This window comes from Ochotona princeps, chromosome 20, assembly GCF_030435755.1.
Source record: "Ochotona princeps isolate mOchPri1 chromosome 20, mOchPri1.hap1, whole genome shotgun sequence".
Taxonomy (NCBI): Eukaryota; Metazoa; Chordata; class Mammalia; order Lagomorpha; family Ochotonidae; genus Ochotona; species Ochotona princeps.
The window spans coordinates 35,858,233-35,883,273 of NC_080851.1; the positions used below are offsets into that span (position 1 = coordinate 35,858,233).

Here is a 25,041-nt window from a genome sequence, read left to right on the forward strand (position 1 = left end):
TGAAAACAATCAAGTAATTAAATTGGAAGTAGGTGAAATAAAAGATATAGAAATCAAGTAAATCAAGGGGAAAATACTTTTCTGACATCTGGTTTCTAAGCAAATAAGCACCTCATAAAATAGCATATCTGAAGCTCGGATGAACAGCGGTTACACTGTAAAGAAACAGGGTACTATTTAACTTCATGGTGTTGTTAATTTCTTTTTTTTTTCTTCTTGATGTCGATTTTGTTTTGTGATTTTTCATTTAACGGAATGTATAGTAGCTGTGTAATGGAGACTGTCATATCCAGTAACATGTTATTTAACTTCATAGTATTGTAAATTTCTATTTTTCTTTCTATTGTTGATTTTGTTTTATGACTTTTCATTTGGGGGGATGTACAGTAGCTGTGAAATGGAGACTAACATATCCAGATGTGAGAAGAGAATACAGTATGCATTTCTACTTCCACCCTCAATCACACACCCAGGATGGGATTAGAAGACAAGTGTCAGTTAACTGCACCGAACCCTGGGCATTGGAGAAATGGCTTGGAAGAATAATTAAGGATACACTTGGTCATGAGGTTACATTATGAGAAATGCGTTGTTTGGGAGAGTGCCATTGTGCAGTCATCACAAAGTGAATACACTTCACGCATACACAACGGCAGACGGGGCCACAACAATGAGCATCATTGCCCATCATTTGCAGCCCATTGTCAAGGGAAACATTAGTGTGTATTACACAATTCAGTAGATGAAAAGGGCAATATATTTGAGTAGGCAAGAATAACAAATGTTAGCTCTAGGTAAATCCTTCTCTCTCACACATGTAAGATAAGCTTGGTCTCAACAGTTCTTAATACATATAAAATGCATAGGGACTTAGAAAGCTGCCTCCAGGATGTCATTTCATTTAAAGTATCTCAGATGTGAATGTTCGCTTGATATCTTTTGCTCTAAGCAATAGAATATCCCATTAAAGGTTGCTGGACTATAACTGACTTCAGGAGTAAGTGTGTCACAGATGGACTAGTTCAACAACTCAAACATACAGAGCTGAAAAAATGGCTTCTCTTGAACTGTCCAGCTGTTTCTCACAGTTAGGTAATTGCCACAACTCTGGGCATCCTGTCCCCACAGAACTGAACCAAGGACAGCAAGTGTTGTTCTCCCAGAGAATCTCGTTAATTTCACTTTGAATGGAATCGAAAAGGCTGCTGGACTTCCCGTCCCTTCATGTCATGATGCTGGGGAAGAATTCCCAGCCGACACTGAAACCAGTAACTCACATCAGGATATGAATTAAGCACAATTTGTGTCCTTAGGATGGAGTGCTCACCTCCCTCTGAGCCCTTTGTTGACTTCCACCGGCATGAAATCAGCAGAGACTCAGTACAGTAGAAACACCAGAGAGCTTCTGTCTGGGCAGCTAATTGCACATGCCTTTGTGAGTCCCAGTTGATCAGAAAGCTTTTGCAGAGCTGAATGTAACCTTCTACTTGTTCAAGTGAACTCATGTATTTATCTGAAAGGCAAGGAGACAGAGAGAGAGAGAGAGAGAGAGAGAGAGAGACAGAGAAATCGTCTACCCACTGATCCATTCCTCAAATGCTTGCAACAGCCAGGACTGAACCAGAATGAAGCCAGCAGCCAGAAACTTTGTATGGGTGAAAAGAAGCCCATGGACTTACTGCCATTTCTCAAAGTACATTAGCAGGTAGCTGAATGGGAGGCATAGTGGGGACTTGATCCTAAGCAGTTCCATGGGATGTAAACATCCCTAATAATGGTTTCACCTACTACAGCACAAGTCCTGTCACCAAATTACTTTTTAACACTATTTAAAGACTATAATGCTTGCTATTGAAATTTCTGGGGTTTTTTTGGGGGGAGCAGTGGAGAGCTCCATGGTTAATAACCAAATATGTCTCCACAGAGTGATTCTGTTTTTCAAAATGTGTCCTTTCTCTGAAAACAGTTAAAAATGTCTTTAAAAATGCTATAGAGAAGTTTATGAAAGACTTTCATGACTATAGCAGAGACAGTGCCTGATATTCTGGTGTCCATCTTGTGAAGTGAGGATAAAGACTAGAACATGTTATGAATAGAATAACGTAGAGGACATAATGGTTAGTTCAATAATGACTCTTACGTGTGTTAGAGGTAATGGTGTCACTGATTTCAGATTGTGCCAGATTGGTTTGCCTCAAAAATTACAAGAGTTGGGTCGAAGCGTTTCTTTCAGGAGCCAAGTTCTTCTGAAGGTAGTGTGAACCACATCACTGTTTTGCAGTGCACGCGTGGACACCCAACTGCCCAAGTGCAAAACGATCCTGCTGATACACTATCTGTGTTCGGGGTTGGGGTTTATCACACACATCAACAGCCAAGGCTGTTCGCATGCCTTGTATTACCTGGTAGAGCATTTGCATATCACCTTCCCACATCCTCTCATTAAACCCTTAAATCATCACTCCATCCTTCTCATTTCCCAGTGCAATGGAAATACCATGTAAACAGCTGTTACACTGTAATGCATGGGAACTAATGTTGGAAAAGTGTGCCTGTATTTGGTACAGACATTGTTTTTGACCCAAGTATATTTAACCTTCAGTTGGGTAATTCCACTATAGGGAACTCATGGTTATGATAATTCAATTGGAGTCTATGATCTAATTCTGCATAATCATCTCTTAAGATATCATATTATTAGCCTATCAATGATGATTGCTTACTTGTTTGTTATCTTAATGTAGTTTGTTTTCTTAGTGTATTATCTTATAGTCCTATTAGGACTACAATTCACATATGTGAATAGACTTTGGAAATCTAACTGAAAGTCAGAAGAAACATTAGATAACCTGCCAAAATATTTAGTTCTTGATACACTGACCACTGTTGAATGTTATATTTTTGTGAGTGGTACTAAATAAATGACACTAATTTCTAGAGAAAAGGAAACTTACTCATCTAGGTTGTGTGATACTCTGTTTGGACTTTGAAATAGTTTCTTACCATAAGGTTCTCAGAGTGTTAACTGAATGGACGTGTGTGAGAGCTTATAGTGTAAAAATATAGCCAGGCACTGGATAACTTACAAGATGAGACTTAGCACATGGTCTCCACAAGGTTTTTTTTTTCACTATCCTAGGAAAGTATATGAGAAATTCACATGGATGCTCTGCTGAAGATAAACATCAGGTGCTGAAACTCTTTTCAAACTTAAATTAGAGTTGGAAACAGCTTCATTCCTGACAGAAATGAATTCTGAAAGGTGCTTTAGCTTGTTTGCCGCATGGGGTTTTCTTTGCTAAAAACTTGCTGTGCGACTAGGAGGAGATTGCTTATTCACAAAACTCTACGGTTCCTTTCTCATTTCAGGGATATCTGGAAAATTCATGCAGACTTTAGCATCCAACGACAATATTGTTTTTTCAGATTTGCTGTAGCCAATAATCACATAGAAAAGTTGTGGCTGACTTGTAACTGGGGATCCTGCTGGGGTCCTACCACCTTTACTGTTTATGCATTCAGTATAGTAAATAAATACTTACTTGTTGTATGTGTGCAAGTTGTATATGAATAACTTTGGTTGCCCAAAAAGGAACTTGAGGATTTTGAGAAAGGTTGAGAAGGCATAATTTCTTCCTGAAATGTGTGAAGAATATGTAATAATATATAGTATTTAGCTTAGCTATAGGACCCACAAGCATTTATGTTGATTTTGGTTTAAAAATGCTTTTAAAAAGCAATTCCTCAGCTCTTAGGGTTTCCTGCATGGGGTGATACCATGAACACACATTTGAACTAAAAATATGGCCTGTACTAATACGCTCTCTATAGAAAATGCAATGCTATCTTTGGATAGTTAATAATGTGTTTTAATACAGTGTGTAATAAAGTTTCTGCAGATATGTTTTTAACATAGATTACTTGGGTTATATATTTCCAGTTAACAAGGCAGCTGAGAGTATCCAATATAAACTGGAGAACAGATTTACACAGCCTTAAATTCCCCTGGATGCTGTGGTCTGTAGAACATTATGGACACTACCATTTTCTAACTCATGTTTTCATGTTGACAGTTTTTAATAGACTCTCTTTTTAAAAAAAGAGTCAATATATTTAATTCTCTCACAATCGAAAGTGTTACCAGCACAGATGAGATCTAGCGTGGGTCCCACGTGCAGTCTCTCAAGTCAACAATCAGTGTACACTGCTTTCCTCCTCTGTCGTCCTGGGATTCCATTTAATTTCCTAAATTTTGCTGTGCATAACAAAAGTAATATGAAAAAAATATGCACTATAAAAAGCATCAATTATAATGTACAGTTATGAGATTAATGTAACAAATGTATAGTGAAGGAAAGCTATTAGCAAGAACTATCAGTCTAACATGTATGGACTTTAGAAATGCAGACAAATGAACATTGTGTATTCTGATGAAATTGTAGTGCATACCTAGTATAATGAAATACAATAATGAAGTAGAACTTGCAACTTTAAAACACTGTATGTGCCCAGTAGTGAAATGGCAAGTTTGAAATGAAATATATCCTGATGCTGTTAGTATTGTCCCCGAATTGGACCAGGATCACTACACACTGCAATATAACAAGCGTAGTTGTATTTACTTGCAATCTGCAGAGTTCTGTTGCTGATATACCAGAAATGACTAGATCTCAGAATATACAGATAGAAATGGAAAGAAAATTAACATTAAAATGCACTTCTTTCTTTTTAAAAAGATTTACTTATTAACTTTTTAATTTGAAGTAGGAAAAGAGCATATGCAGAGAGGGACAGAGAGCTCTTACATCTTCCACTTCATTCCCCAAACACTATGAATGGAGCTGGACCAGGTCAAAACCAGGAGCCAGGAGCCTCCTCCAAGTTTCCTGTTTGCCTGCTCAGACCTGGTGACTTGGACCATATCCTGCTGCTATCCCACACACCGTAGCAAGGTACTGGATAGCAAGTGAAGCAACCAAGAGTCAAACCAGCACCCACAGGGAATGCCAGCACTGCAGGTAGCAGCTTAACCAGCAGTGCCACACTGCTGGCCCCATTCATTCCTAAATATGAGTTCCATCAACTTCAAAAGACTTTGTAAACAATAGTACTAGCCACTAAGTCTACCTCTGAAGAGCTCAGAATACCCTGGTGTCTTGAGGGGTTAGCACAGCCTTTTTTTTTTCCCACAGTATTAATTAGTGAAGGTGGGTGCCCTTTAAATTTATTTGCTTCAGATTAGGACAGAAAAAGCCAACAGAAGGAGCCAAATGGGGAACATAACATGCAAACCTAATGATTTTCTATGGAAGCTATTGAAAAATTGACATTGCTTGTTGAGAGAAGGTTGAGCAAGAGCCCTAGAGGGAGAGGGTTGGTGGGAAAAGTCAGTATGGAGGAACTTTCCTGGCTGTGTTTCTGTTAAAGCTTTGCCTAATTTTCTCAAAATACTCTCATGATACCAAGATGCCATTGTTCTTTAGACTTCAGAAGTTAGTAAGAAAAGCAGCCTGGTGTCCCCAAATCCTGAAACCACAACATTTACTCTCAACTAGCTCACTTTGGCTTTCTGCTGGGTCACCACCATGTCTTAGTAGCCATGGCTTTGGTTGTGTTTTGTCTTCAGGATCATCCTGGTAAAAGAATTATCCATCTCCCGTTTCAGTTATGCAAAGCAGTACTTCAAGACCTTAATCACACCTGTTAAAACTTTCTGCTGAACGTTCATCTGGGTTTGACTGTTCTCCTGTTGATGCAATTAAAACTTTCCTCTATTTTGATTATGTTGAACCAATTGAGACATACAAGATCCTGGCTATTGTTCGTGCACTTGACTGTCAGTCCTCAATCAACAGAAACTGACTATTTCCTGGAAAAGTGTGCATGGATAGTTTCTTGCTGCAAGCTTCATCTTCCACACAAGCATTTGTCTTCTTAAAATAAGTGATCCACTGATAAACATTTATTTTTAAAAAGTATTTTTATTGGAAAGTCAGATTTATAGAGAGAAGGAAAGACAGAGAGAAAGATCTTCTATCCACTAATTCACTCCCCAAGTGGCCCCAACAGCAAGAGCTGAGCCTATCCAAAGCCAGGAGCCAGGAGCTTTGTCTGGCTCTCCCACACAGGTGCAGAGTCCCAAGGCTTTGGGCCATCCTTGACTGCTTTCCTGGGCCACAAGAAGGGAGCTGGATGGGAGGTGGAGTAGTTGGGACATGAAGCAGCGTCTACATTGGATCATGGCACGTGCAAGGGAAGGACCTTAGTCACGAGGCCCCAGATTGATTTCTTTGGATAGCATCTCCACCAATGTTCCACAAAGAATTGATAATTCCACCATTCTTCCAATTACTATCTACCATAAAATTGATGAGTTTTGCTTCATTTTTTTTCTGTTTGGCTTATGAAAAATTTAAATCAGGCACAAATTTAGAAAAGATGCAGTGAATTCAGGTACCTATGCTCTTGCGTTAGTATTTATTGGTACCTAGCTGGCTAGATTTCTTTCTTTTTTTTTTTTTTTTTTCATCCGGAAATCTTGCTTTTTCATTGGATTGTCATGCAGAAAATGCCATGTTTATTATCGACCATTTCTTATGTAAATACATTAGCAGAAGTGGCAGCTAAGAAATTACCACTTTTTTTCAAGACTTTGTGTACAAATTCATGCCATCATCAGGAAAGCATGATTGAGCCAGAGCATCATCATAAAGTTATTAATGGAAGGTGCTATTTTAAATGTGCTACATTATTAATAAACTCTTTATAAATATAACAAGCTGTTAAACTTCAATTTTACCAGGGTTCATATTACACTGAAGAGGGTTGTGTTCAAACTGATGCAATCAAAGTTTTAGTGCCTGAAACTGTATCCTATTCAGAAAACCTAATTAAAGTTAGTATAAATTGATTTGGGTTCAATATTTTTAATAAATGCGTACAGGGTGGGCATTTGCCTTGGCAGTTTAGCTTCGGGTTGAGTCACCTGCATGTTTGACAGACTGCCTGAGTTCACATCCCAACTGTAACCTGAATTTTAATCCTGTGAAGGTGTTTGGGTAGGGGATAAGATGGTTAAGGCAGTGAATTGAAGTTTTCTTGTCTGTTTGGGCGCCCCTCTCTCTCTCTGCCTATCTTTCTCTCTTTCTCTCTGCATCTCAAGTAATTTAAATCAGTCAAAATGATCAAAAATATATATGTGCAATTTTTTATAATACGTATTATCCACACAATCATTTGAGCACATCAATTCAAGTTTTAAAGCTTAAGATCTAGGAATTCCTTTTGGAATCACACTTTTCTGAAGGTGGTATGCATGTAAAGGTTTGCTTCCTGAAATGTCATCTCACATGCTTTTCTTTCGTATTTTGGAAAATAACTGAAGGATATATAGCTTACACCCGCACTTGTTTCCTGCTCAGAAACTAACACTTTCCTAACAAAGTACAGAGCTGTCTAGGTGGTGAGTAATGGAAGCATAGATCATATTGCCTGTCATGTCGTTTCCCCAAGATCACTGCCCATTGTGGCTTCCGATCTTGTGTTTAGAATATGACTGTTTCCAAAATTGTACTTTTTCTTTGGTTGAGAGAGTAAATCTACTCCTTTTTCTCTATCCTGTCCAGCTAAAATCTTAGATTTCTTTAATAGAATGAAGTCATAATTTAAACTATAACAACTCTATAATTCTTTAAGACTCTTTAAAATTGTCATTTGGGGGACTGGTCCCATATGTAGCAGGCAAAGTTGTCTTCTGCAGTACCTGCAGTGCCTGCATCCCGTGTAGGTGCTGTTCTGTGTCCTGATGCGTCACGTCCAACCCAGGACCCTGCTGATGTGCCTGCTAATGTGCCTGCCAGAGTGCTCCTACACTTGTACGGGAGCCACAGAGGAAGTCCCTCGCTTTGCACTGGCCTTACCTGGAGCCCATGCATGGATCCACACAGGATTAGAAGCTGCGTGACAATGCCCCCAATGGGGTACTGTGCTTGTGTGTCCTGCTGTAATAATGGCAAGTCTCTTCACTTTTTAGGACTTCACATGACAAGCCCATGAAAATGGAACATCTTCAAGAAGCAAGAAACCTCATGTTGATGAGGTGACAGTGTATCTGGGACAGTAAGCCCAAGCATCTTTCTTTACCTTAGAGACTGCAGCAGGTTAGGTGTTAGAAAATACTAACTCCCTGTTACAGATGTTTAGGATTGTAATGATTGTAGTAGATTTCTTTTAGAGACACTTCTCTAAGTGCACCTGCTAGTGTAATAACCAAACACAGATATCTTCTGATTTCTTACAATCATTTGTGGAAGATGTTATCAAATTGTCTTTGGGAATTCACAAAGTTACAAAAAGGATTTTTTAACATAGAAGAATATTATTAATTGAACATGTGGCCCAGCACAGACTGCCTCATGCTCCCTTTGTGGGGATTGCTGAGTGGGCAAATCAGAATGGTTTCCTGAGGCCTGGGAATCGGAGGAGAGCCATTTCCAGGTGTGTGTCAAGGAAGGATCCCGACACAATCATGGGTTATTGTTGAAGCACCATTGCTTCTGACACACAGTACCAGGAGTCCTGTACTTCCGGCATCAGCTTAGTTTTTCATTGAATGTAGTAGGAATCAGGGCTACTGAACTGCTTGGGAATTTAAAAGATGATTTTGAAAGGGAAAAGTAGGCAGCTTTGTGTGGTCATGACCTTCCATACACAGAGTGTCCACCAGGGCTGATTACATGCTCAAGGCTCAACTGAGAGTGACTGCGTTTCAGCCCTCTACAGAGGAGAGGGTTGATGTCAAACGCAGTCCGCGCTGCCTGTCTGTGGGTTCCATAAACACAGATTGAACCAAGCAGGGATGGGACAAGTTTGAAAGGAAGTACTTCTGCCAGATCGTGTTCAAAACTTTTCTCTTGTAACTATTCTCCCAAGCAGTACAACTGCTTGTGTAGCATTTGTATTCCCTCAGGTGTTACATTATACTAGATATGATTCAAAGTGTACTGGAGGAAGTGCATAATGCTATACCATTTCATAAAAGGCATTTGGGCAGCAATGCATTTTTGGGCAGCAATGCATTTGGACCTGGGTTGGAACGACCTGCAATTAACCCCTTGTGGATTGCAGGGACAACTGCAGACGTATGCGTGAATATGGTATGAAATGGGAGTGAGTGCAGTGAAAGCTAAAACCTTTCCGGTTGCAAAAGGCCAATAAGCTTTTCCATAGTACTCAACACACAGGAGATTAAATATGAGCAGAGGACAAAGGCTGAAAATAGTCTTCTTATTTCTATTGCTCTGGCCCAATTCAGCTGGGTCTCCTCGTCAGAGATTGGAAAGGTGTGGACACAGTTAAGGGGGTGTCATTATTCACTGCCTTAAACTTGCGTATGCTCAACACATAATCACAGGATAAATGTGTGGAATTAGAAAAAAAATCAGTCAGTTAATGCCCTGATTAACCTATTGAAGGATGTCAGGTGCCAAAATATCAGATGAGTATAGGCATTTTCTTAAGAAAACATTGAATTTCCTCCTTAGTGTCTTAGCTGCTTTCAAATCATTCAACATTTTACTAGTAAATTTTTAATTTAATTACTGGATTACTTTTAAAGCTTAAACAATTAAAATATTTGTATTAAGTGCTGATTTTAATGTTAGATTATTGAATAATTAAATCCAAAATGCAGCTACAGTTATTAACCTTGAAGGTATTACTATTGCAATAAAATATAAAATATTATCTTATTTGCTCAGCCTTTCAGCAAATCCATGTTGGGAACTATTTTCAGGCAGTGTTCTAGGCTCTTGGAGGTATGCAATGAATTAAAGAGATAAAAGCTTCCATGGAGATTGTATTTCAGTGAGCAAAGACAGGAAACAGACAAAGAAAAGAAGGCATGAGCAAGTAGAGGCAACGAAGTTAAAAGCCCATACGGAGAACAATTGAATGGAAGACACTCAAGTAACATTACAGAGGAGGATTATTTTGCACAGAAGGGAGAAGATGTGTGTTTGAACAGAAACGTGCATGAAGTGAGCCTAATGGGTCCTTGGGAGAAGACACTCCATGCAGAGGGAACTGTGGGAAAAAGAGACCTGAGTGGGGAAGATGATGGTCATGTTCCAGGAATTGCCTTGATAGTGTTTGAGAATGAAGGAGTGGCTTAGGGGATCACATGGGGGTGTGGTGTATGTGGTCAAAGTCACAAAGGCGCTGGAAGAAATGGAACACTGACATGATGTCATTCCATCTTTACAAGGGTGGAGAGGGGGCTGGGTGTGACCAGAACACGTGAGAAGAGGGAAGACCTCTCAGGAAAGCAATGTTAGTGGACTTCGTGTAAGGGTCAGGTAGAATACTGGTTCTGCTGTTTTTTAGCAAATTCCCTCTTTCTGGATATAATATCTATATAGCACCAACATGCATCTTTTTTTCTTTTTAAAATTATTTTTATTGTCATTTTACGATGCAGTTCCACATATCCTGGGCACATTATCCTGGGCCAACGATTGTTTGCTTTTTGAGTCTGGAATGTGTCGCTCCATTCTCCTCTAGCCTGTGGAGTTTCCTGTGAGAGGTCTCCTGTAGGACACTTGCCATTTCTTCATATGTCAATTGATTTTTGTAGGTGCACATCTAAGGATCCTCTCCTTATGTTTGATTGAAGAGAACTTGATATCATGTGTCGTGGTGAAGATCGCCTCTGTTCTGATTTTATTTGTTTGTTTCATCTCTCTGTTAAGAATGACAGCCACAGCCTCCTCCCTCTCCTGCTCTCCCGGAAGATGGCTGGCCGCCACTGACACTTGTATTCTCCCCAGGCTCCTAAACAGTCTGACACCTTATCTATAAACTATTGCTCAAGAGGGTTTAGAATATGCTTTATTCAAGATTGATTCTTAATTATTTGAAGGGCGACTACAGAGAGAGGAAATAAGAAAAGAAGGGAGGAACACACACATAGAGAGGGAGAGAGAGAGATACAGGAAGAGAGAGGAAGAGAGGGAGAGTTTTATTGTAATTCACTCCTCTAATAGCTACAATGTTGGGGCTAGACCAGTCCAAAACCAGGAAATCAAGAACTTCCTATGGGTATCCCATGTAGCTGAAGGGGTACAAGGACTTGGGCCATTGTCTGTTGCTTTTTAAAAAGGTTTTATATTGGTTTTATCACAAAGTCAGATAATACAGAGAGAAGGAGAGACAGAGAGGAAAATCTTCCATCCAATGATTCACTCTGCAAGTAATCGCAACTGCTGGTGCTGTGCCCATCTGAAGCCAGAAGCCCAGAACTTCCTCCAGATCTCCCACGCGGGTCCTGGGTCCCAAGGCTTTGAGCCATCCTCGACTGCTTTCCCAGGCCACTGGCAGGGAGCTGGATGGGAAGCAGGGCTTCCGGATTAGAACCAGCGCCCATATGGGATCCTGGTGCAATCAAGGTGAGGACTTTAGCCACTAGGCCACCATGGTGGACCCTGTCTGCTGCTTTTGCAGACACATTAGCAGAGAGGAATAGAGCAGCCAGGGCTCAAAGGAGTACCCATATGGGATGACAGCATTGCAGATGGAGGCTTAAGCCATTATGCCACAACCCTGACCTGAGTTCAAAATATCTCAGTGAACAGTTAGCACGCCCATATCTCACTTTAGAATACTGGTACCCCAGGCCTGATTTCAGCTACTAATTTCAGCTTCCTGCTAATGCAGACCCTGGGAGGTACAGCTGATGACTCAGTGTTCAGGTTCCTGCCTCCCATGAGGGAGAACAAAATTGCATTCCTCTCTAGCAGTTGCCAGTATTTGGGGAATGGAACAGTGGGTGACAGAGTGTGAGTAAAGAAAAGGTAGAACAAAAACACTGTTTGACAATTTTAATTATTATCCTAGGAGCTTAGTCCTGAGGGATAAGGATAATGCATATGGCAGTATGTTTTTTTAAAGAATCAGGAGGTCTATTACCCAGTTAGGAAGGACCAACCCCTGTGGAAAAGCAGCCAGGTGTTTGTATGATCTGATTAGCCAAAATGCATCGCTCCAAGAAATTGAAAAGACTGGTGGGGAGCACAGTGGATTGCATAGCTGTAGATGACCCTGTGGGACACTGGCGCTTGTATTGTATCAGAACACACCACAGAGGGGCATGTCTCGAGTACTCAGCCACAGATCCGGCAGGCGTAACATCCCTTGACTGATCAGGTCAACAATAGCTCTCAGCTTTCACATTTCCCAAGTGACTGACCTGGTAACGTTTGTTACCTGCTCAGGAAACATGACTGCAAAACAGGAAAAACAAAGCAGACCGCTGATGCATGGAAGTGATGTAGAAGAATTGATTCATGGGTATGCACTCCTTATACAACTCCCAATACGTAGACCTGGGTGAAGCCTTCTCTTGGGGACCTCTCCTGGCAGGCAGGATTCTCTGTTTCTCAATAAAATCTGCTTTTGTTTTCCTTGTTCACTTGTTTATCATCTGTATCGTAACTCTCCATTGCTGTGAGACAAAGAGCCAGTTCAGAAATTCTGTAACGATATAGAGCTTAGGTGACCGGAAGAAGCGAATCTAACTGGTGTGCTTTTTAAATTTTTTTCACCGTTGTTCAACATCTTGGATAGATGCAATTTGGTCTTAGGTGAAGATATAACCAAATAGTGAGTTATAATGAGTTTAAATTACACTAAGTTGTTTCTGGAGAGAAAGGGGAATGTGCTCACAATGTCTCGTCCACTACTCTGGCCAACCTGTTGTGTCCCTCCTCTGTGCTCCCTAAAGGTAAAATTTAAGCCCCCTCAGTGATTAGAAAAATCATGCAACAACTGTGCATCCAATTCCTGGAGTTGATCGATGTCCATTCATTTTGATAATTCACTTGGTCCTAAACCTTGGCTATGTCACCTTTGGCAAGTACACTTGAGTGTAGTATAAACTACAAGGTAACTAAAAGATGCTAAGAAAACAAAAGTGCCCTATGTAAGCAGCCCAGTTTATTACAAGTGGTAGGTCACAAAATAAAGCGTAGGCGTTTTTCTTGTCAGCTTTAACTCCCAAATCTCCTCCTAGTGGCCACTGACCTGTGTGTTTGTCTGACAGGTGCTGTCACAGCTGACACTCCTTCTGAGGGTCGGATTCATCATGCTCACCTTGACTTCCATTGGCTTTCTTCTGGATCAAAGGCAAGATGTGAAAAATCTTTTGTTTTTCATTTCGTATTTCATCTTTCCACTCTTTTACTCAATGTACGAACTTTCCACAAAGCAGTGAATTGTCAGTATGTTGTGTGGCGTTGTGATGTAGTTAGCACAAATATAAAAATTTTGGTATTCAAATCTTTGTTACATTGGAGTAGCTCTCCCAACAAGTAATTTTTTTTAAGTGAATGGATGCAAAGTGTCTAGAGTGACTGAGAGGAAAGTCCCCTCATATGCTAGAAGTTCAGCCATTTAATACTTTGTTTGCCAGCTGAAAGGAATCCAGCTTACTCATCCATGCTTAAACTAAGCAGTAAGGTGATAATAGAATTTCTTTTAAAGGAATTATTTACTTTCTCCTCTGTGTTTGCAAAGCACTTCCGAGGGATATGTATGTGTGTCAAAACATGCTTCTTGAAAATTAAAAGGGATGTTTATCACTCTGTTGACAACAGCTTGTAAACATAGGAGACATGCGTTCACATGTAAATAATGATTTATTTCAGACCCAAGGCTGCAAGTGTGGAGATGCTCCGTTGCCTGGTGTTCCTCATGCTGTACAGACTTGGTCACCTGAAGCTGATGGTCCCTTCTTTGTCATTCACTCTGGAGGTAAGACCTGGATTGTATATCTATTGCATGTTTAATTCTTCCGTTCAGTAATGTTGCTGTTTTCTACTTAGTGACCAACACTGGTGAAAAATCGCCCCATTAATTTTCTGTTCTTGTTGTTTTTGTCATTTTGAGTTGCATGATGCTGAACCACATTTTACTGGTCCCTCAATCTGGATTGAAACACTATGGTGTTGTTGGACTCATTGCGTTGCATTAGCATTGGTAAATAAATCAGCTCACATCCTGTGTTCTCAAGAAGCGATTTTATTTTTGGCAAAATGCCATTTGATCTGGCTTTTAAGCTTTTAAAGTGAAAATTGCAAGGTGAATTGTCAGTGTACTACAAATCACAACATTTGCAGAGATAGAAACCCATGTGGCCAGTAAGATTTTTCTGCAACTGGAAAACCTGCAGTAGAAGGTTTTCTGTGATGACAATGTTACTTTCCAAGACCTGCACCAGCTTTGGGTGCAATTACTTCAGATGTGAGGCGATGTTGCTAAATACTTCTCATTTTCTAAACCAGGGATTGTATTATTTAGCTTCCTTTCTGAGCAACCTGTCATTGTTATCAGAATGCATAATGAGGAATTTCACATAGATGTGAAGCACACATACTTGATTTTTCTCCAACATCCATAGAAAACTTATTTGGAAGCTTTCATTGTTTTATGATAAATCCAGATTGGAATAAGCCCTTTCAGATAAATACTGATATCTATCAAAATTATAATCATGGATACCCTTTAGTGACATAAAATAAGATGTATTATCTGTAAAATAAAATCAGGAAGCTCTTTAGTACCAATGTGAAGTAGTCTTAAAAATATGCAATAACCAAATGTGATTTTGGCTTACATTTGGATAATGCTACTACTTGACACATCCAAGTATCAAAATCATGAGAGTGAAATATACTCTTATGGATATTAATGTATAACTTTATGCTATTGCATATATGCAGAATCTCTAGAAAGATCAAGCAGAACTGATAGGATAGCCTGTGAGAAGGAAATGAGCTGTATGACTAGAGGAAAAACAGAGGATAAAACTTTATTATTAAATTAGTATTACCTGCCGCCTTTAAAATTTCTGAGCCATACATGCGAAGTATTGCATATTTTTTTTAAAAAACGTGAATAATAATGATGACACATAAGATATTAGAATCGGGATCTTGAATATAATCTACCTTAATGCATTCAGATTTAAATAGACATTGAAGTACATGTATTGTATACATATATCTTGTTTGAGGGATTATAACCCATACATAGTTCATGAAATTAAAAAATCTACATTCAAGGGAAAAAACATTAAAATTGAAGAAAATAAAATTATAGCATTGTAAATGAGGGAGTACAGCCTAATCGTGAAAAGCAATCCCGTGTACTGGGTATGTAGTGCTATTTGCTCTGACATGAGCCAAAAGCAAATGGAGAACATGGGCTTTAAAATAAGCAGTGTTTTCAAATACGTGGGATGTGTGTTTTCCAAAGCCCTTTTAATGCTCTGCTCTTTGATGATTGGATGGGGGAGGAAAATGTAGCATATTGAGCTTTTGATTAGGGTGTACCGACAGTAGTGAGATACTTATGTGATTCGTAGGGAAAAATGAGCGGTTGAGACAAGAGCTTTGAAATAGCATTGACTGAGTTTAGTTCCGGCCTTGAGAGCTCACAGATTCTGTGTCCTAAGACAGCTGCATGACCCTTACATATTACTTGGCTTTCTAGATGGTAATGGGAAGAGGTAACCGCATTGCTCTAAAAGGATTTTGATGATCAAATGAGATTATAAATAACAGAAATGTAGTTGTCCGTAAGTTTGAGGTGCTTTTCTTCTTGCTAAAGTAGTTATCATTGTATGTGAACTTCATATCCTAAGAAAGAATTCCTTGGTTTTCCCTGAATGTCCTTGGAGACACTCTGTATGAGGAGTGGGGCAGAGCAACCACAAGCCATGGTTTTGAATTTTTAATCTGACTTCTGGGATGCTGTGTTATGTGTCTCTGGTGTCTACCCTATAGAGCAGGTTTAACAAGAGCTAACATGCATTGAGCCATTACTATGTTGTAAAGGCCTTACTGTGTCGGTTCTATTGATCTTCTACCAAACCTATGATGTAGTCAATTTCATCTTCATTTTCCTGCTGGCAAAAGCAAAGGATGCAAAGATTTTGTTTTAAGTGAACAGGACATAATGCCACAAAATCTGACACCGTCATTCTTCATCACCAAAGAACAAAGAAGATCCCACATGTAACATGGGAGATGCTAGGAAAACATGAAACTGTAATAAAATGCCTCACCCATTTCACCACCAACACATTCTGAAAGGGCAATCATCCTACGCCTGACTGAGCTTTGGTTTACGATTTAAGAAGCAGAAGACACTCACGGAGAACAATGACTACTCTCCATCTTGGCACACACTGCCAAGTAGTATGCATGGACTGTGATTTTCCTGCAAAATTTTCCTTAGGACGCTTCTTAACAGGATCAGCTTCACATAGCGTACTGGAGAAATTAGGCGAGAACAGAGATGAGCGTTGGACAAACTTCAGTTACCATTACTCATTACTGTGTAGTATTTATTGCTATTACTATCATTGTTTCTATTCCAGTAAGTGTCCTCTGACTTGAGGACAACAAGCAGATGTGATAAAACCAGGCAACTCCAACCATCCGCATTTTCCCTTGTGAAGCGGTTTTTTTTTTTTTCTTTTCTGCTTCAACATGTAAAACGTTACAGCCAGTAGTCAATTCTGAAATTCCTCATTGTGAATTTCAGAGTTGTGTTTTCTTCATTCGTCTTTTGGTAAACTATGTCACTCTTTACCATTGGACATTTTGTTAATACAGCTATCCTGTGCCTGTTACCAGGGGTACAGAAAAGCCATGCACCACCTTAGTGGCTTCCTTCACTGGCAATCAGGGCGGACTGACAAGGAGTGATTACACCAGGAGGAAACAATGTTCTCGCCATTCTCTTTGAAGCTATCAGGAGAATCAGTGTCCTATAAATCAACGTTGTGTATGTTGGCACCAGCGGCTGGCAGCCCCCTGGTTCTCCTCTGTTTGGCTAAAGGTTGGCTAGTGGCTTTCTGTTCTGCTGATGTATGATGGAAATGTTTGTCTATAATCAGTCCTTCTGCACTAAAAAAACACACTGCTAGCTATACTGATAGCTAAACACACACGCATAAGCACATGTTCAGATAACAAAACAATGGATCTTACAAATCCTTTTACTTAGACTATAGTAACAATACTGCATCAAAAATGTAAAATATGATTTGCATTTGATCCTATGGCTCATATCCACACAAGTGTTAGCAATGATGTGGGGTTACTTCTAGACATAACGCACTTCAAACACACGTGTCCATCTAGTGTATACAACCGTTAACACGTGCTCCTTTGCACGTTTCTTTGATAGATCCAACAAATACGCCACCAACTCGCCTGTGCTCATTTCCACTGGCTTTCATATTCACAAGAAACTTGAAAGAAATGTAAGCACCTGCTACCTTACATCCATTCATTCATTTTTCACTTACACATTTCAACACATGTCTTGTCTGCTAACTCACAAGTAATGTGCTGTGTTTATACCTGGGCATTTAATTTATACCTGGGATTAATTTTCTGGTTGCAGTAGTGTTAGTATCAAGCTGGTTTCAGCTTGATGGATGCCTGCCAGAAAGAGAAGAAATACAGGTTAGAGATGGGCAGAGAAGGAGAAAAACTTATTTACAGGTATTTTGGTTCTTCAGTGCACTTTTTTTCATGTACCTTAATTAACGAGGTAGTTTATGGTGTTCAAAAAGCGTTAGCTTTGAAGTCACACACAGGATTATGTGGCCATGCCAGCTTTACCAGCCCATTGGTTGTGAAATCCTGAGGAAATTATTTAAGATACCCTGCCTCATTTTCCTTATGTATCTTCAGCAAAAGGAATGAAACCCAAATGAGGTTCTTTTGAGATTTAAAAAAAAAGTTTTTAATTCAACATAGTATCTGTACTATGTGTTTGAATATCACTAAATAGATATTACACCCAATGATCTACATTACATACACATATGAATATATTTGACAACAATATTTTGAGAAATATAAGCTACAAAATAGATACCTTAGCATATTCTGCTCATCAATAACAAATAGCGTTGAGCTGATTTCACAAGGTGTAACCACTTTAAACTTCAGGACTGGGGACATGGACTCGGTCTTGCAGTTAAGTAAGATGGAGTGTCTGCAGTCAGCATTGAGCTCCAGCTCCTGATTCCAGCGTTCTGCCTCTGCTTTCCTGGAAGGCAATGGTGACGATGCGGATCATTTTGTCTCTACCCCCCATATGGGGCCTGGGTTGAGTGCCCAACTTCTGTGTTCAGCTTTCATATCCCTCCAGCTTTTTCAAGGATCTGAGGAGTGGAGCAGTAGATGGGAAAATCTTCACTCTCTGCCTCTCTCTCTCTCTCTTCCGTCTCTCAAAGCAATGAATAAGGTTTGTTTGTTTTATTTCAGAGACGTGGGGGTGGGGGGAGGAGAGCTTCATCCCAAGTGTTCACTCCTTAAGCTCCACAGCCGATCAAGCCCTGTGGTCCCTACATGAGTGGTAGCAGTAGCCCAAACAACTGGGCCAGCATCACATGCCTTTCCAAATCTATGTTTAGGAAGCTGATTTAGATTCAGAATAGCTGAAACTCAGTCCTGGGCTCAAGAGGCTGCATTGAAACTGTTGATCAGATGGCAGGACTCTCTGGAGGCTCAATGCAGTCCCACGCAGGAGCTAATGTAAGTCGCTTTCTGGGAGGGTCAGGCTGGGGGTCAGCTCAGTCCCGCCTTGGCCTAAGAGCTGATCTCAGAGTCCAGGAACCTCAACATGTGGGCATCCACAACACAGAGGCTGGCTTGATCGAGGCAGCCAGCAGAAGAGCTGGATTCTGCAAGGGCCTGGATCTCCCTTCAAGGCATTCACTGGGAGAAATCAGGCTTCCCCAACATGGTCTCTGATTTCATGAACCAAACAGACTGAGTGAAGACTGTAACTCCATTGGCAAGATGCCTTCACCCTCCTGTGTTCTGCAGCACAAAAGAAGATCACAGGCTCCACCTCCTTGCCAGGACAGAGGGTGATTCTGATGAGGGATCACAAGCAGCATGCATTTGCTCTTTACTAAAAACCTGGGAGCTGCTTGCCTTTGAAATGACTGTGATGCTCCATCAGAACCACAGCTTTGCACACAGGTCCTTGATGCTTGCTGTGCAATTTATAGTCACTTTCATGCTGTTGTTAAGACTAACTAGAGCTACCATATAAAAAAGTAAATAACATATATACATACATTGACAATTTGTTTCAAGAATGACAAATACTAAATCTTGCATAGAAAAGAACAGAAATGTTAGTTGTTGCCAATTTACCTCTGAATGAGGTAAATAAATAACACTTACAGATTGAGTGCTTTTTCCTTAACTAGCGATTCATTTATTATTCATAAATAAACATCATCAGTAATTTTCTTTTGCCAGTTGACCAGTTGGTGTTCTGAATGGCTCGAGTTCCCTCTCCGTGTTCCCGAAGGTGCAGCCATAATTTTTATTTGAGATGCTCACTACCATGCCTTTCCTTGACATATTCTAAGTTGTGACATAGTCGTAAAGCCACCAAGAATCAATATTTGATTTCGTTTTTAAACTTTTGCATACACATTAGAGTATTAGAGTAATATCATGATGTTTATAGTTTCTTACAAAAATGTTTTGTTTCTAAAAGTTATCATTTTCTTGAACATAGTTATAGTACATTCATTTTAAAATACGTATTTTTTATTTGAAAGGCAGAACAAAATAGAATGAGAGAGAGAGAGACAGAGAGAAGGGAAGATGTTCCATCTATTGGATCAGTCCCATATGGCTTAACACCTTAACACTCAGGTCTGACCAAGAGCAAAGTCAGGAGCCAAGAAGCCCGTTCTGGTCTCTCAAATGGATGGAATGAAGCTGGCATGAGACAGAGAATCCGGAATCTGATCTGGCACTCTGCTATGAAATATGGGCATCACGAATGGTGGCTTAACTTGCAGCACGACGGTGCCATTTGTTACTCATTTTGAACTTTTAGACGTTTCTCTGTATGACTCTTAACTTAAGCGTATTTCTCCCTTTACCCTCGAGTGCTAGCTTCCAGGATTTTTCTGTTATGAAAATGTGGTGAGAATGCAAGACACATCCTTTGGTGCTCAGGCAGGTGTCCTGTATCTGCTGGTTAGGCTGAACAGTGTAACATCGCCCTCTGTGGTAAATGCACCTGTTCAAATCCTGCAGAATACACCTGATGATTCTCCACATGTGGTGGAATTTACCATTCCCAGAGTCTAAATTTCGTAATTGTCCAGTTTCTTAACAATTGGCCATCTAGGGGATTTTAAAGTTTCTCATTGCTGTCCTTTTTTTCCCCTTTTCTGTTTATTATTACATGCCAAAGAGCCATTTGTGATTCCTTTCCTGTGGTCCAGTTTCCATATATTCTGCAAATTCTTTCACTTCAAGTGTTTTCTTCCTGGTTTTTAGCGGTTCTTTAAGTGTGCATTGTAACTCTGTGGCATTTATGAAATTCATCTTCTCACAGTATATAGTGTCTCCATGCACCTATGTGGAGCTCTAACAGCTTTTATTGCCTTGTAACTCAATTCTCCTCCCACCTTTGAAGATGGCACTAAGAAGTCATCCATAATTACTAATATTCAGATAAACATAAACTCTACCTATACACCCTAGATGGATCCAGCTACAGGTTGTCCTGTAACAAGGGTCAGTTTCCAGAACTCTCAGAGAGGGTTATGAATGCAGGTTTACTCATCCTGACTTTTCTATCAGATTTTGGGTACATCAATGGTGTTTCCCCTTAGTCTTGTTCAGAGGAGGAAATCCACATTCAAAATGACCTTGAAATTAACTCTACGTTCTATCAAGATGTGTGAAAACACTCCTATGACCACAATACTGTGTTGTTGAGCATATGGATTTGCTCTTTAAAAAAAACAGATTTATTTATTTTTATTGAAAGCTGGTAATACAGAGAGAAGGAGGAGGAGAGAGAGAGGAAGATCTTCTGTCTGATGGTTCACTCCCCAAGTGATCGCTAAGGCTGGAGCTGAACCAATTCAAAGCCAGGTGCCAGGAGCTCTTCGGGGTCTCCCACATGGGTGCAGGGTCCCAAGGCTTTGGGCCGTGCTGGACTGCTTTCCCAGGTCATAAGTAGGGAACTGGATGGGAAGCAGGGCTGCCGGCTTTAGAACTGGTGACCATATGGGATCCCGAGCGAGCAACGCGAGGACTTCAACCACAACGCTATTGCGCCAGGCCCGAATTTGCTCTTAAATAAGCTGAAATGCAGCCATTTTTCTGTTCATCCACTCATCACAGGTCAGAATAACCTGCTTTACCTGCACCGTAGTCCCAAAGTGGTTATCCTTCCTGTGTTCCACTGAATATGAACACTCCTTCCCTGAAACGTGTAAGACGGAGTGCTTCATAGGACCGAGTGTCTTTTTCTTTCATTTTAGCAAAAGATGCAGAAGTCAGAAAGTAGTAAGGAATACATCAGCAGGATTGCTCGCAAATCTCAGACATTCTGTGGTATCAAACACAGCAAAGCTTCATTACTGCTCTAGGTACTTACAGTGTCTCACTCCCATTTGCCATCTTGTATCTGTGTTGGTGGGCCAAGGCTTTAAATACCACGCTGATGAGTTCTATGATGATCACTACATGCAACTGATGATCCCCTGGTTCTGCTCTCGATTCTATGAGAGGAGTTATAGCTGTACAATCTGATTCACAGTGGGCTTCTGTAGCCCATGTCCCTGTTGCCTACTGTTCCATCAAGAACTGTGTTACATGGCAATAAAATCTGTTAGAGCTCCACATAGGATAGGAATGAGTGAGGTACTGATTTGTGTGGCAAGGTAAGTTGAAAATGAAAATAAACCACCTGGGCAGATTCATATAAGGACTTCTCTTTTTCAAAAGCTTGTCCATCTCTTGTACTTCTTCTGAAAATAATCACTTTTCCTCATCCCATGAATAAAAGTGCTAGGTGAATATCTAGGTGAGAAATTATTAAGGCGTAATTAGAGTACTGCACTTTAAGTAAAACAACTGGACTCGTTCTGACATAGTGAAGTGAAGATTACATGAATTTTCTTGGGACATTTTGATCTCTGTGTGTGTGACATTTAAATATTGAAATCACATCCAAGAAAATGTTCATGCATGATAGTTTTCCATATTTCCCCTTTGTTAGTATAGTTGGAAGCAAAATGACATAAATGTAGCTTACAGGAATATTCTTACCCATCCCTTTCCAGTTGGGGCCTTGTTTTAGTACATGAATACAAACATTCACCAAGTACAACATGTTTCCTGCATTCAAAATTAATTCTTCACTTCTGTAATTAATATTTGTTGGTATTATAAGAGTACAGGCTGCACTCTCCTCCTTTGGATCTCTGCTCCGACCTCCAACAGGGAAGAGGAAGTCAGAATGCTCTAGGGGTGGCTCATCCCATCATGAGCAGACAAGCCCTGTTGACATGCTTGCTTCTTGCCCAAGATCATATGCTACCTTCATAAATGCTTCTACAATAATAATAATACATATTGTACAATCAAAAACCTGTGGAGCTTCTTAAGAATGCATTTTAGGTAAACTTTTTCTTTAGTTTTTTCATTTGTTTGTTTGTTGTTGGTGATTTTGATTCACTTCCTCTTGCTTTTTGGCTCGCTTCACTTTTGTTTAAAAAGAGGAAATGGTACTCTGGCTATGGTAGGTCATTCCAGAAGACCTTGAATTTAGTTGTGAGCTCTCAGATGCTGAGTGACTTCTAAAATGGACATAGCCTCTAATAGTTGCATAATTTGGACCAAAACAGAGACTAGGATTGCGCAGAGTCATGTTCCCTGGTTGGCCTATTCTTCACCAGGGAGCCAGTTTCTACCTTGTCCGGCTCATGTCTGCCTTCTTCGAGGCTGTCCTGTTACGTGACCTATCGTACTTGTTCTCGACCATTGTCAGGACGAACAATTAGGAGCACCAGCCTAGAATAAACCTCATTTAGTCCCACGAGTTACTGCTCATATCACTATTGGCTTCACAGTCAACATCCTGAAAACACAAGCTGCCCACTAACACTGTTTTGTTTTGTTTTCTTTTGTTTTCTACCCGTCACTTTTGTCTTAGGCTTAGACAACAAAGAACCTGACTTTGTGCCTCTATTAGGTTGTGCGTGCCATGTGCTGTGCTATGATCTGTGATCTGAGCATCGGCCCCTGACTGCACAGCACCGTGGTACCCTGCTCTGTTTGAAATCTATCTCCAAAATGAACGTAAACAGAGCTTTGTGACATAAAGCCTTGCCAACACACCCAGACTCAAATATGCACATCTCCTCCTTTGTAGTCTCTATTTTTTAATTTTCTTTAAATATGGCCGAGATGGGGAAGGAGTTGTATGTGCACAAGACCTCACGCCTTAGGTCAGAGGAAGCTGTCCTTGAGACAAAGGTGCTGCTGGATGATCAGCGCAGTTTCCTCCCATCCATGACAGGCATTCATTACTGGCTCTTTGGTGCCTGTGAGTTGCTTCCACTGCCGTCAGCTCTGAGGCCAACCTGCCTACTTCCAGATGCTTTCGCCAATTGGCCGTAAAATTGCTCTGCTTTTCTGGCCAAGCCTGAGATTTTAAAAGCTCCCTCCCTCCTCCCCTCAACACCCTAGCCCCCAGTTCCCTCTGAAAAACTGCTCATTATTCTTCCTTTGCCCCCTCATCTAAGCAAGAGAAATACTTCTGGAATCAATTAGAAATGTCTGCCCTTGATGAGGCTTGCACGTGAGTGTGGGGCCGTGAGGCTCCGATGGCGGCAGCCAACAGCTGCATTTTCAGGTGGTAAAATCTGAGAAGGAATTTTCCAGGGTTTATTTACCATCATAAAAATCTTTTTTAAACAGGCAAGACATGTTGGGAGACCATCTTGTATGCCTTTGAAAGTGAGGTTGAAGTTGGATTGTGTGTTTATTGAATCCACAATGAGCACGCTGAAGATTTTTGGTTGGGGGATCTTGTGATTGCTTCCCTGGATTAGGTCAGATTGGTATGAATAGTGGCCATAGATGTGCCCTTTTTTATCCATTCATGGTCAAAGAGCTTGTTTTTAAAATTTCTTCTCTCATGCTAATTGCTTGACAAGGAAAGACAGTTGAGGTTCATGGAAATCACAATTCATGTTCTCTCCAAAATGTGGATCACTGCAATGCCTTATTTATGAACAGGTGTCAATTTCAATACCATGGAGCTCTTAACAGCCAATGTCACCCAAGTCAAACACTGCAAGGATAAGAAATATTACACGTGGTTCATCACGCATGGGACTGTCCATCCTTCTGCCTTAACACTCTCCCAATGACTCCCTTCCACATGGCATCTTGAAAAACACTCTATTGTACGTGTTTGCCTACATGTGCTCTTACTAAACATATGCAAGTATCTAATTTTAAACTTGTAAGCATTTTTCCTTCTTTAAGGACTGTTTTGATAAGCTCAGCAAGTTTCCTTTGTTCTAGAAGGTGAGATGCTGTGTTGGGGTCTGCATTAGTTTCTCCTGCTGGCTAAATATGAGAAACAATTTCAGGTATGCATTTTTGTCACTAAACCTGTCACCCAGGCTTACACAAAATGCTATGGATCTCGTCTCACTCTGGAAGCAGCACCAAGTGTGGCTTCTTTTCTCAAATCTACCTCTAACTATTAGCATGGTAGCTGGCTTCTTAGCATCCTTTCTAATACCATGTAAAGCCTTCGAATCTCTGCTGACATAACAGAAGAGAAAAGTGAGAAAGACGTTGGTTTCTCTGGCAGCATCTACGTGTTCAAAGACGGGAGAGATGAGTATACAGCTTTATTTTTCAGAAGTGCGCTCTCTTTGTGCACATTTGCCTTGATTGTTCTAGTTTTTGGGATAGAGTTTATTTGGTAGTAAAACTAAGGCCATCCACTTGTATTATCAAGTGCAGGTAAATATGGTATAATTTTATTGCATAACATAATGTAGACTGAAACTTTTAACATCAGATGTATGCCAAGTGAGATGCAGTTCATTTGAAAGATATATTTTGCCTCATAATTTCCTGGACACAGTAACACACCAGCAACAGCCAAAGGAAA

At 40.3% G+C, this 25,041-nt stretch overlaps 1 protein-coding gene across 1 annotated transcript in view; it reads left to right on the forward strand.

Moving 5' to 3' along the window:
- The window catches only part of AGMO (alkylglycerol monooxygenase), a 297,295-nt gene that overhangs the window by 157,708 nt on the left and 114,546 nt on the right, over positions 1 to 25,041 (forward strand). Inside the window, exons 11-12 of the mRNA XM_004582474.3 lie at positions 13,097 to 13,179; positions 13,701 to 13,806. Of these exons, the coding sequence (XP_004582531.2) occupies positions 13,097 to 13,179; positions 13,701 to 13,806 (189 nt within the window). The remainder of the gene's footprint in view (positions 1 to 13,096; positions 13,180 to 13,700; positions 13,807 to 25,041) is intronic.